Raw genomic sequence first — 14,133 nt, forward strand, 5'->3', positions numbered from 1 at the left:
ACTCTTGGGCTCAAGTTCTCCTGTCTCAGCCTCCCAGCAGCTGGAACTACAGGCACTTGCCACTGCACCTGGCTTAGACAATTTGTCTATGGTGCTTTTAAGCATACATTCTTTGTCACTCTCTCATCCAAAGTTAGGACGTGTATCACTTCTTACTGAATCTGGGCAAGCTTGTGACTGCTTTGATGAAGAAAGTATTAGTGAAAGTGACACTGACTTCCAGGACGAGGTCATAAAAGACCATGCAGCTTCCTGCCTTGATTGCTGGAACATTCTCTTGGAGAGCCCTAAGCTACTATGTAATAAATCCAGCCACCCTGAGACCCCTATACTGGAAGGCTAAGTGTACATGCTCCCCAAATGACAGTCTGTTAAAGCCAACCACATTTAAGAACGCTGACCCAGAGTAACTAACACCAAGACACGGTTTCATAAAATTACTGGACTCATAAGAAAAAGTATTTTTGCTATAAGCCCCTAAAATTGCTAGGTTACATATCACAAACTTCTTTTTTTAAAAATGTATTTCTGAACGGGAAGAAAAATAAAGGATTTCTTCTAGAGATCAAAAAATAAGGAAATAAAAGCAAAGCAGTGGTTATAAGAGTGGGTACTGTAGCTGCCCGTGGAGGATTTCGTATCTCAGTGACATAGGGGCTTGGGACTTAATGCTCCTTCAAAGACATAATACAAGGCCTCACACCTCTCCACTCCTCCGTTTCTATCTAATGCTACTCAAAGGTCTATAATCTCAGTGAAAAGGTAGACTAAAACAATTCACTTATTTTTCAATTCCCTTGAAAAAGGGAGACAACATACAAGTGCATCTATAATAATGTAGGCTCTGGGTGGTCAAGGAGAAAAAAAGAAAAACTCTTTCATAAGAATTTGTAGACTGGGCATGGTGGCTTATGCTTACAATCACAGTGCCTTGAGAGGCTGAGGCAGGAGGATCGCTTGAGGCCAGGAGTTCGAGACCAGCTTGGGCAACATAGTGAGACCTCATCTCCAAAAAATAATCTTTTTAAATTAGTCTGGCATGGTGGTGCATGCCTGTAGTCCTAGTTCCCTGAGAGGCTGAGTCAGGAGGACTGGTTGAGCTCAAGAATTTGAGGTTGCAGTGAGCTATGACTGCACCACTGTACTCCAGTTTGGGTGACAGATAGAAGCCCTGTCTCTAAAAAAAGAAAAAATTAATTTAACTTTAAAAGAAGAATTTGTTAACTATAGGCTGCCTTTAACTGGATTTGGTATCTAAATTTTTACTACAGAGAAGTACAAAGATGCCCCAAGCACAACAATAAACATAAAAAAACAGTCTCAGGTCTGCGACAGCCCTGGTTATGAGCAAAAGCAAACAAAGAGCCTCTTAGAATATGTATTCCCTCAATTGAGGCAGCAGCAAAATTCTCATGGATAAAGCTTAAACAGACACGAGCTTTCAAGCCAAAGATACAAAATTCATTTTATATCTTTGAAAAAACCACTTTAAGAATGAGCAGAAATATAGTAGTATCCCAAGAAGTTCCAATAATAACACAGAAACTACATTGAAAATTTATAAATTTTAAAAATAAAATAAAAATAAGAAAAGAGCATGGCTGGTGTAAAAGCATACAGATTTGAAACAGATAAAACACACCTAAAGACAATCAGTGAACTGAAATGTAGATCTAAGGAAATCACTCAGAATGGAGGACAAAAACAAAGAAAATATGTAAGGTAAGAGACAAGGAGGAAAGAACGTCAAGTTCCAATAAATTTTCAACAGGAATTACAGAGAAAAAAAAAACAGAGATCATGCACAGAGACAATACTTCAGAGATACTGGCTGAAAATATTCCAGAACTGATGTAAAAAGTTAAATTATTTCTTAAGGAAAAAGTATATCTTGAGGAACTAAATTTCAGATACAGCATCAAAATTTATAAACTCACATGATTGAATCTTCTTGTGAAGGCAACTGCATTTGGTGCAGAACTGTACTTTTCTTTTTTATTCCATCCACAACTTGAAAGCTCCTGGAAAATTAAGGTGAAAATTAAATATTAGTAATAGCCCAGTTTTCTTGCCAGATTAAGGCTTTCAAAACATTAAAGACAGTTTGTGTTCTTTTCTAGAATCACTTTATTTAATGGGAACATACATAATATTATATCCATTCAGTTAAATCACAGAAGCAAATTTGATTAGCAGGACGTAAGAGAGCACAATGACTGAAAACATAGGCAAATTTACATTCCACAGGCAGAATACTGGCGGATTCTTCTCTGAAAAGATTTGAATCCCAAGAGGAAAAGATCCACAGATGAAGATGAGCATCCCACAACATACAGTGAAGACTACTAGTTGTCAAGCTCTATTCAGTCGCCCAGAGCTCCCAATCAGTTTTCTAGTATCTCACTCTTTGAGCTAACAGTCAATCACTCCAAACATTTGAAGAAACCTTTAATAAAACGGATCATGATCCCCCAAAGTGCCTGTTGACAGAATACAAAGGGCCCACAAACTTGTATAAAAAAATTAAAATTCATTTTACACTAACCTCTAACTGAAATAAGACAGTTCTTTTAGTTATAAATGTAGGCTACAGATTACAGTGGTATTGGCAATGCATGTGATGTAGTTACCAATCAAAATCACTGCTACTTTCATATCACATTACAGTTGATGCAGATACCTTAAAAATACAATTTACACTCATCACTACTTCAAAGTTATGGTAGTTGTTTTATTTGAGACAGGGTCTTCCTCTGTTGCCCAGACTGGAGTATATTGGTAGGATTACAGTTCGCTACAGCTTCGATCTCCCCGGCTCAAGCAATTCTTCCACCTCAGCCTTCCAAGTAGCTGGGGCTAAATGTGTGTACCACCATACTCGATTAATTTTGTTTTTATTTTTGTAGAGACAGGGTCTCACTACGTTGGCCAGACTGGTTTGGAAGTCCTATGCTGAAGCAATTCTCCTGCCTCAGCCTCTCAAAGTACTGATTACAGGCATGAATCATCACACCCAGATATGGTGGTATTTAAGACTGGCCTCTAGATTTTACTACATTAACAAAGAAGCACATGCATTGCTGTATAACAGCTTTAAAAAATATTTTGATGAGTATATTTTAATAGAACTGATTTCCTTTTAAAGAAGGGCTAGCGTTTCATAGGCTTCAGTCTGCCGGATGGGCCCAAGGTCCGAAACAGGTTAACAAACCTCTATAATACAATAGCCACAGAGAGAGAGAAACCACAAGAAAAAAGAAAAAGAACTCTGAGGAAATAGAGTTAGGGCAGAAAACAGAAGTTGAGTTAGGGCAGGGAACAAAGAAAACTGAGAAAAGAAGAAGCCAAAACCATACAATTATTATTTTTTAATATATGAAGAAAGACATTGTACCCATTAAGCAAAAACAGGAGGATATATAAAAAGAAATATACAGAGAACAAAATAGAGTTTTTAGAAATAAAAAATACAGGATAAATTTGAAAGTCAGTAGAAGAGTTGTGAAATAAAGGTGACTAAATCTTTTAAACAAAAAGTTAATGATAGCAGTAAAATGTTTTTATGCTAATTTGAAGACCGTAAGAGTCAACATCTGAATAACAGGAATTTTAAGAGGAAACAGAGAAAACTGAGCAGAGATTCAAACACAAAACAACAAAAATAGCACATATAGGAAAAAAGGTATCAGAAGGCATCAGATGTCTTAATAGCAGCACTGGAAGTTAAAAGACAACTGAAGCAATGCCTTCAATTTTGAAGAATTCAATTTTCTAGAATTCTATATCCAACACGAATATCAATTAAGTTTGAAAGTAGACTACAGAAATTTCCAGACATGAACATCTCAGAGAATGTGCCTTCTATGTACCTACTCTCAGAGAACTAGTAGAGTATGTGTTCTATCATAACAAACTAGCAAAGAAAAAGGAAGATATGAGACCCAGGAAACTGAAGAGCCAATATAGAAAAAAAAAATATATTGGGAATCCTCTGATTAACAGCAATGGGAGATCCTGGGGCAAAGCTACAAGCAGACCTTTAAGAAGAAGAGTCAAGAAAGGAGCAAGAGGATAGAAATTCCAACAGACATCTGTCTCTGAAAGTGAAAAAAAAAAAAAAAATTCCTTATGTGTTTGGAAATATTAAGAAGAGACATTCAGTACACTCACTTGTGGCAAAAATTTAGTGATGGATACAAAGAAAACTAAAGTACATTTTAGCTCAAAGAAAACAAAACTTGAGTAAATCATCACAGTTCAATTGTAAAGAATATAGTTAGTTAAAACTGTGATATAACTGTATGTGCAAAAGAAGGAGAAGTGAATTATATAAATGGGGAGGAGAGAATATAAGACAGTGAAATCATCTTCTATACTAAAGAGTCAATGTATCATACTTAAAATAGCAAAATCAAGGAAAAGTAAAGATTTAGATATATTATGTGAAAAACAGACATAAATTCCTCGGAGGAGAAACAGCTAAGAGATCTGGATGGGAGTGGGGCTCCAGGATCTAGGTTGGAAAGATGAGAATAACTGAGTTAGGGTTTTGCTGTATTTTGTTCTCTTATGCAAATATTTGACTTCTTAAACATGGTACATGCCTAACTTCAATAAAATCTTAACATAGAAACCAAAAACAAAAAAAAGAAAACAAAAAACAAATAGATTGAGTCAGGGGAAGATTGAGGAAACAGTTAAGATGATACTATGGTCCTTCAAGAAAAAGGTAATGTTCCTCAACCAGGGCACTGTCAGTGGATATGGAAAAAAATGATAGCAATTCAAGACATTCTGGAGGCAGACAGGACTTCGTCAAGAATTGGACTCGTGATGTAAGCTAAAAACGAAGTCTGCAGAAGTACTAAGATTTCAGGTTTCTTCCTTGAGCAACTGAGATAGGGAATACTGAGGGGAGAGATGACAATTATTTCTACATAGTAGATAAGGAGTGACTGCTCTGGAGATAAAAACTGCCTTTTTAAATCTTAAAATTAGATCATATCTTTCAAGCTTGAAATTTCTGAAAGAAATAATGAAATGATAAAGAGAATTCTATAGTAAAAATTAAAATTTCTGGATATTCAATTAGCCTAGCTATATGATCATTTTATGTTATCTCCATGTAAAAGAAGAAAACAATTGGTAGTCAAAATTATATTCACACAAAAAGGATATGATGACAATGATACTGAAAACATCAAACTGCTAGAAACATTTTTGTTCTTTCCAAAATCACAGCTTACACACACAACTACATAAAGATGTCATATTTTAGGATAAATTTCCTAAGATGAAATCCCTAAATAACTGAATCTGTTTTTAGCCAATTACTATAGTTACAAAATTTATATTAATGCTATAATCAAAGTGTCTATCAAATTAAACTTATCAAACCACTTGAAGTAGCCGTTTGACAAAGAAGTCAAACTCAGTTATAGACCTTTACACAAAAGGCTAATTTCATTTTCCTATTGTAAGTAATGCTATAATTACAATTAATATCCTTGCACCTTTTCTGACATTTCTGATCATGTCTCAAAAATATAGTCCTAAAAGAAATCACGAGGTCAAAGCGTATGAACCTTTTCAAGGCTTTGCTACCTGTCAAACTGCCCTCCTGAAACACTGAATCATTTACACTCCCACGAGAAATGAATGTAAGTTTCACAACAGTCTTATCAAAATGAGGTATTTAGTTGACCCTTGAACAACATGGGTTTGAGCTGTGTGGGTCCACTCACACATAGATTTTTTTCAAAAAATATTTTGGAAATTCTGTCTTGAAAACTTGCAACAATTTGAAAAAAACTTGCAGACAAACCGCATGGCTTGGAAATATCGAAAAATTAAGAAAAAGCTAGGGATGGCATGAATGTATAAAATACTAGTCTATTGTATCATTTACTGCCATAAAATACACACAGATGTATTATAAAAAGTTAACATTTATCAAAATTTATGCACACCAACAGACCTTACATGCTGCCATATGCAGCCCAGAGAAATGTAACATACACAAAGGTGCAATATTAAATCATAACTGCATAAAACTAACTGTAGTACATACTGTTCTACTATAATAATTTTGTAACCACCTCGTGTTGCTCTTATAGTGAGTTCAAGTGTTGAGAGTATTCCCTTAAAACACCCTGTGATGACACTACTCATATCCACATGAGCAGTTCCTATTGCCAGTACATTTTGTTATCACAGTAAAATGTGATCTCTCACAGTCTTCATGTTATTTTTCATCATGTTTAGTGCAATATCCTAAACCTTGAATAACACCACGGGACCCATAAGAAGTACCACTAGAGATGCTGGAAGTGTTCCTAAGAAGCAAAGGGAAGTCATGACATTATGAGAACAAGTTGAATTGCTTGATATGTACATAAACTGAGGTCCTGCTGCCATTTCAGTCAATACATCTTATAAACAGACTATGTAAACTTATGATATACAATACAGTACTGTAAATGTATTTTTCCAAATAACATTTTCTTTTTTCTAGCTTACTTTAAGATTATATAATACATATAACATACAAAATATGTGTTAATCGACTGTTTATGTTATCAATAAGGCTTCCAGTCAATGGTAGGCTAGGAGTGGCTGAGTTTTATGTGCAAATTTTCGACTTCTGGGAGGTTGGTGTTTCTAACTCCAGAGACATTGAAGGGTAAAGTGTAGTTCTGATTATTGTTGTATTAGATAGGCTAGTGATGTAACATTGTTTCATGAATCAGTTTCAGAACTGATTCATTCTGTATCAGAAATGTTTTCTGATACAGAAACTACCATCTATTATGAGGTTCAAAAACACCTTGTCTTGTTTCTAATTATAAGCTTCTTTAGAATGGAAGGCTTCAAATGGAATTTTAATCCAGCTGCTTCCAAAGAATTTGACTACACACCTCTCCCTCCCTCCCTTCTACCCATCAAGTCATCTTTTGTTAATTCCTCTGGTGTGGTGTTTATCAGCTCTTGAATTTTTCCAAGATCCGTATCTTGAAACTTGTAGCTCCCTACCTTCTTTGCTATATCCACAATCTCTTTCATGATTTCCTTTCAGTCACCTTCCAACAGTTTTCTTCAAATGACAAAGCATTTATTCCATTAAATTAATGATGCAGAAATGTTCTAAGAATTGGATGGACTTTCCAAAACCTCTTGGCATTTATTTGAAGAGTCAGAAAAATATTACAAAATTTTTTAATGTAAAAATGAAGCCACAATCCACCATACTTTTGTCTGGCTTCCTTATTTATCATGATAAATTATAATGATGAAATAGGATCAAATGGGTTGATATGTATAAAGCCTTTAGATTGGCAAATAATAATCTCTGTATTAGTGTTAACTATTATTATTATTATTATTGCTACTATTAAGACATCTGTTTTCAGGATTGGAAGGACTTTTAAAACATAGTAGATTAAATTACACAGCAAAGTATACGTACTGGCTACCTTAAAAAAATAAACAACAAAAAACACCCACATATACACATAAAGAAGATTGGGAAGGCTGGGCACAGTGGCCCACGCCTGTAATCCTAACACTTTGGGAGGCTGAGGTGGGTGGATCACTTGAGGTCAGGAGTTCAAGACCAGCCTGACCAACATGGTAAATCCCATCTCTACTAAAAATACAAAAATTAGCTGGGCTCAGTGGCACATGCCTGTAACTCAGCTACTTGGGAGGCTAAGGCAGGAGAATCACTTGAACCCAGGAGGTGGAGGTTAAAGATTGGGAAGATGTTTATATACGTTTTCTTTGGGGTTTATAGGTGATTCACAGCCCCCTCTCCACCCTTATTTTCTCTCTACTTCACATCAAACAACTTTAGTCTCAAAGTTGGGGAAATTAAGTCAACCATATATAGAAAGAGTAGTAAATACAGTTGACCCTCAAACAACTCAGGGGTTAGGGGCACTGACCCTCCAAGCAGTTGAAAACTCATATCTAACTTTTAAAATTATGCACATATAACCTTTGACTCCCCCAAAACCACTAATAGCCTACTGTTGACCAGCCTTACTGAAAACATCAACAGGTGATTAACATGTATTTTGCATGTGATATGTATAACACACTATATTTTTACAATAAAGTAAGCTAGAGAAAATAAAATGTTATTAAGAAAATCATAAGGAAGAGAATTTACTATTAAGTGGAAGTGGATCATCATTAAGGTCTTTATTATTGCATCTTCATGGTATATAGGCTGAAGGGGTTGGTCTTGTTGTTTCAGTGGTGGCAGAGGTGAAAAGAAGGCCAGAAAGGCAGGGACGCTTGGCATAACTTTACAAAAACATATGTAATTTAGGTCTGACTTTTTTTGCTTTTTCTATTTCTCTAAAGATGTTTCCATATGGTACCGTACAATCTTTCTTCTGCAGTTTCCTTTAGTTTCAGTGCCCGTATCATAGAAGGGTCCATGTTATTAAAGAAGTCAAACGCAGTCTTGAATCACTGGAACTCTTCTGCTGGACTGTCTAATGTCAGTTTGTTTTCTGGTGCTGCTTTTTCTACATCTTCCTCATCATCTGGCACTGGTTCGAAGTGTTCATCTCCATCAAGTCATCTTTTGTTAATTCCTCTGGTGTGGTCTTTATTAGCTCTTGAATTTCTCCAAGATCCATATCTTGAAACTCTCAGCTCCCTACATTTTTTTGCCATATCTACAATCTCTTTCATGATTTCTTTGACTGGCTCTATCATAAAACCAGTGAATTCACATATAACATCTAGACATAGTTTTCTCCAGCTATTTATTGTTTTGGGCTTCATGGCTTTTTCTTTAACAATGATGGCATCTTCAATAGTGCAATCCTTTTAGACTTTGATGATGTTCTATAAGGGTTTTCTTCCATATCACTGACAATCCTTTTCATAAAGTATTGTGTGTAATAAGCCTTTGGTGTTGAACTCATGGGGCTCTGGGTGGCCAGGGGCATTGTTCAGAATCAAAAGAACTTTAAAAGGCAGTCCCTTACTAGCAAGGTTCTTCCTGGCTTCAGAGACAAAGCATCAATGGAACCAATCCAGAAAAGGGGTTCTCATTTTCCAGGCTTTCTTATTGCACATCCAAAGACTGGCAGCTGGTGTTTACCTTTTCCCTTCAAGACTCAGGGTTTAGCAGCTTTATAGGTAAGGGCAGTCCTGATCATAAACCCAACCGCAATTGCACAAAACAGTAGAGTTAGCCTATCCCCATCTGCCTTAAATTGTGGTGCTTGCCTCTCTTTCTTGCTAATATATGTCCTTTGTGGCATTTTTTTTTCCAGAGTAGGGCACTTTCATCTGTATTAAAAACTTGTTTGGACTGGGCGCAGTGGCTTGTAATCCCAGCACTTAAGGAGGCCGAGGCAGACGGATCATGAGGTCAGGAGTTCGAGACCAGCCTGACCAACATGGTGAAACCCCGTCTCTACTAAAAATACAAAAAATTAGCCAAGCATGGTGATGCATGCCTGTAATCCCAGCTACTTGGGAGTCTGAAGCAGGAAAATCACTTGAACCCAGGAGGTGGAGGTTACAGGGAGCAGAGATTGCACCACTGCACTCCAGCTTGAGCAACAGAGCAAGACTCCATCTCAGAACAACAACAACAACAAAAACTCGTTCAAGCAGATACTCATTCTCCTTAATGATTTTCTCAACGGTGTCTGGGAGCCTGTCTGCTGCTGCTTGGTAGGCAGAAGCTGCTTCTCCTGTTATGTTGACATTTTTTAAGCAAAACTTCTTTCTAAAATTATCAAACTATCCTTTGCTGGCATTAAATTCTCCAGCTTTAGATCCTTAATCTTCCTTTTAAGTTGTCATATAATGACTTTGCTTTTTCTTGAATCATATTCGAGTCTATGGGTATACTTTCTCATAGCAATCCTGGACCCATTTAAAAAGCTGCATTTTCAATACAAGATAAAAGACACAATATTTCATAAAAAGTGTGGGATTTCCATACCTGCTGGTGTATGAAAAGTGATGATTTCACAAATTTCCTTTTTTTTTTTTTTAAACAATGGTCCTTACATTGGATTCATTTATCTTGAAATGGCAGACAACTGCAGCTACAGACCTCAATCTATGGTACATACCAAGCAATTCAACTCATTCTTGTAATGTCGTAACTTGTCTCTGCTTCTTAGAAGCACTTCCAGCATCATTAATGGTACTTCTTATGGGTCTCATGGTGTTATCCAAGGTTTAGGATATTACACCAAATACAGTGAGAGATCACATTTTACTGTGATAACGCAATTTACTGGAGCAAGAAACTGCTCATGTGGAGATGATTAGCATCATCATTTTCAGCAGATACTCTCAACAGATACTCTCAACTTGAGCTCACTGTAACAGCAACACGAGGTGGTTACAAAACTACTATAACAGATTTGTATGGACTACAGTCAATTTTATGCAGTTATGATTTAATACTGCATCTTTATGTTTGTTAATATTTCTCTCGATCACATATGGCAGAACACAAGGTCTTTGTGTGCGTAAGTCTTGATAAATATTCACTTTTCTTAATTCATTTGGATATATTTTATGGTAGTAAAAGATAAAACAGACTAGTATCTACATGTATTTTACACAGTCATGCCATCCCTTTTTCTTAATTTTTTGATACTAAGCTATGTAGTAAGTTTTTTACAAATTGTTGCAAATCTTCAAGACAAAATTTCCAAAATATTTATTGAAAAAAATCTGTGTATGAGTGGATTCTCACAGTTCAACAAGATGAAGAACAGATTTGTGGTTGCCAGGGTTAAGGGTGGTGAGGAGTAGGGGAGGAGTAATGGGATGGGTGTGACTATAAAGAGGTAGCACAGGGAGAGATCTTTGTGGTAATGCAATAGTTCTGTATCTTGACTGAGGTAGTGGTTAGACAAATCTATATATATGACAAAAATCACAGAATTATACAGACATGTATTATAAAAATATCAATTTCCCGGTTTTGATATTGTACTATAGTTATGTAAGATGTAACTGCTGAGGAAAACTGAATGAAGAGTAAGTAAATGGGACTTTCCTGGACTATTTTTGTAACTTCATATGAGCCTCTAATTATCTCTGTACTATTTTGTTGCAACTTCTTGTAAATCTATTATCTCAAAATAAAAAGTTTAAAAACGGCAATTAAAAAAACTACATAATGAATTATGAAGCTAAAATTACACTGGGACTCCAAGAACTAACCCACTACTTTCTTCTTAAACTTTGACATACATTTATGGTTACCTGGCATTAAAGGAATTTTGCCCTGCCCCACCTCTACCTCTCAAGAGCTGCTAAATTTATCTGTGATTTAAAAAAAAAAAATTGCTTTTCCCTTTGTCTTTATCTCTTTCCATTTCAGATTCTAAGATCTTCCTCCAAGTCACACTAGAATACAATCCAGGAAATAAATTACGCCACAGGTGCCATCTTGTATATTGACAGTTCAGCCTGGTCAAGAGTTAGTCTATACTAAACTATCTCCTATGAACATCAAAAGGTTGAAGTAAACTCAGCAACTCAAAGAATGCTTTTTTCAAGGGTCTGACTTAGGAATAAAACTATTTTGTGTATACTATGTAAATAAGCCTCCATTTTAGCGAAGGCTAAATTAAATTTAGCAGTCCTGACTCCTCTTAAAATTTGTTCCAATGGGTTTAACTTGCAATTTTAAAATCACGTAGTAAAGAGAAATCTTCCAATAGTAAATCATATATAAAGGCAATTTCTTAACAGTCATTAAAAGTGTATTTGAAAGAATATTCATTGATTAATTTTAAACTATGAAACTACTAAGCCAAATTGTCACTTGCATTTATTTTGGAAGCACAGGGAGGGCAAACTCCCATGACTGATGACCACCTACCCTATGAAAGAATTACTGAATTCACAGGAGTCACAGCTTCCTTAAATCTTGTAGGTTTGTTCTGCAAAGAAATTCTTGATCTAAATTTCATCTTGTAGGTTCCAATACTCTTAAAAGGAATGTTCTAAGGGTGATGTTGTAGGGATACCTACAGATAGAAGAGAGAAAAGGCCAATATAGACTAGCAGATTGAGGGAAGAAAAGAAAAAGCGATGAAGTCTGTAAATGACTGGAGGTAGGGAGGGCAATGGGGCTGAGAGATCCTAACAAAGAGAGGATAATTATTGCTGAGACATCTCTGTGCTCAAAAGAGGACAGCTTTAGAGGAATACGGTATATCCATTAGCATTCTGCCTAATATGGTTGGTTATCTACAAAGAAGTCTCAGTCACACATGAAGTGCTCGCTACTATTCCTACACCTTAACCCACAAAATAAACTTTAAAACTAACTCCTAGGTATTAAGATATATATAAAAAAAAAACTCTTCTATTTTCTAATGTACTCACATCCTCTTTTCTCTTCCTTCCTCTCAATATGTTAAAGCTGCCCACATAATGAGATCACAGATACAGGCAGGAGCTTTCTTTTACTATCAGTGATGTCATATACACCTACACTACCAAACACTTTTCTTCTCTACCTTCCTTAATCCTAATCTAAGCCTTACCTTACTATATATTAAAGAAGTTCATACTGATGAATAGCAGTAATACAAACTGACAAAACAGCTGCAACTTGCTTTTAACAGAGCAATTAGTTTATTCTGGTCTATATCGCAGAACAATTTCAAGTCTACAAGTCTTCTTTGCTTTCTTCAAATCTCTCACTTTATTTGTGAATTGTTTATATTTTAATTTTAAAGCAAATGATTAATTTTCATTGAAACAAGGATAGAATTATGGTATTTCTGATGCTGCAACTTTGGATGTTTCCAAGATTATATTACCTTGACATACACTAAAAGGTTTGCACTAGAAGCTTTTTATATATACTGTCAGAAATATCTCAAATGTTAAATTTTTCGAAATATTTTAATAAGATACCGGCCAGGTGTGGGGGCTACACCTGTAATCCAGCACTTTGGGAGGCTGAGGTGGGTGGATCACCTTAGGTCAGGTGTTCGAGACAAGCCTGGCCAACATGGTGAAACCCTGTCTCTACTAAAAATATAAAAATTAGCCAGGTGTGGTGGTGCACGCCTGTAATCCCAGCTACTCAGGAGGCTGAGGCATGAGAATCACTTGAACCCGGGAGGCAGAGGTTGCAGTGAGCCAAGATCGCACCACTGCACTCCAGTCTGGGTGACAGAGTAAGACTCTCAAAAAACAAACAAACAAACAAACAAAAAACCACCAAGAAATATGTTAATTAATAAGATTCAGAATTATCTATTATGTTCTTTCCCTCATTTAACCAACATTCTTCCTTGATCCCTAGTGATCCCAGTTATATAGAGGGACTTATTATTCTTTGTATTTAATGTCTGTTTGTTGATATAATCTAAATGACTGACTTAATGTATTAATCTGTGAGAATAAATAAAGTATAAAACTTTTTTTTTGTTGTTTTGTTTTGTTTTTCAGACAGTCTCACTCCATCACCCAGGCTGGACTGCAATGGCACAACCTCGGCTCACTGCAACCTCCACCTTCCTGGTTCAAGCGATTCTTGTGTGTCAGTCACCTGAGTAGCTGGAATTACAGGCATGTACCACCATGCCTGGCTAAGTTTTGTATTTTTAGTAGAGATGGGGTTTTTCCATGTTGGCCAGGCTGGTCTTGAACTCCTAGCCTCAAGTGATCCACCTGTTTCTGCCTTCCAATGTGCTGAGATTACAGGCGTGAGCCACCACGCCCAGCCTAAAACTTTCTTCTTTGAATGCTCTGTATGTCAGACTTTCAGGTACAGCCTGTCACCTTATGAATACTTGATAACCTCATAAAAGAGGCAAACATTACCTAATTTCAAGCACAGTTGATCCCCTACTTAATACTTACCAAAAGCACCAGAGAATTGCTACTGGAAAGAAAACCAGACTGCAAACCACCTTTTTGTCATAACTCACCCTGTGCTTAGTAAAGAGAGTTCATTCTGAAGAGAAACCCTATTAGTGTAATCAATGTAGCAATGCCTTCTGAAGAAATACAAGCTCTATAGAACATCAGAGAATTTATAACAGACAAAAATATAAAACAAAAATCCTATAAATGTAGTAACATGGAAAAACCTTCAGAATACAGTCAATGCTTCTG

General features: G+C 36.1%; 1 protein-coding gene across 2 annotated transcripts in view; it reads right to left on the bottom strand.

Moving 5' to 3' along the window:
* Nucleotides 1-14,133, bottom strand: part of RALGPS2 (Ral GEF with PH domain and SH3 binding motif 2) — a 187,766-nt gene that overhangs the window by 105,281 nt on the left and 68,352 nt on the right. For both annotated transcript variants that reach the window (XM_025389595.1, XM_025389604.1), the window contains exon 5: nucleotides 1,938-2,021. In XM_025389595.1, the coding sequence (XP_025245380.1) occupies nucleotides 1,938-2,021 (84 nt within the window). The remainder of the gene's footprint in view (nucleotides 1-1,937; nucleotides 2,022-14,133) is intronic.

The sequence above is a fragment of the Theropithecus gelada genome, chromosome 1 (genome assembly GCF_003255815.1).
Source record: "Theropithecus gelada isolate Dixy chromosome 1, Tgel_1.0, whole genome shotgun sequence".
NCBI classification, from domain to species: Eukaryota; Metazoa; Chordata; class Mammalia; order Primates; family Cercopithecidae; genus Theropithecus; species Theropithecus gelada.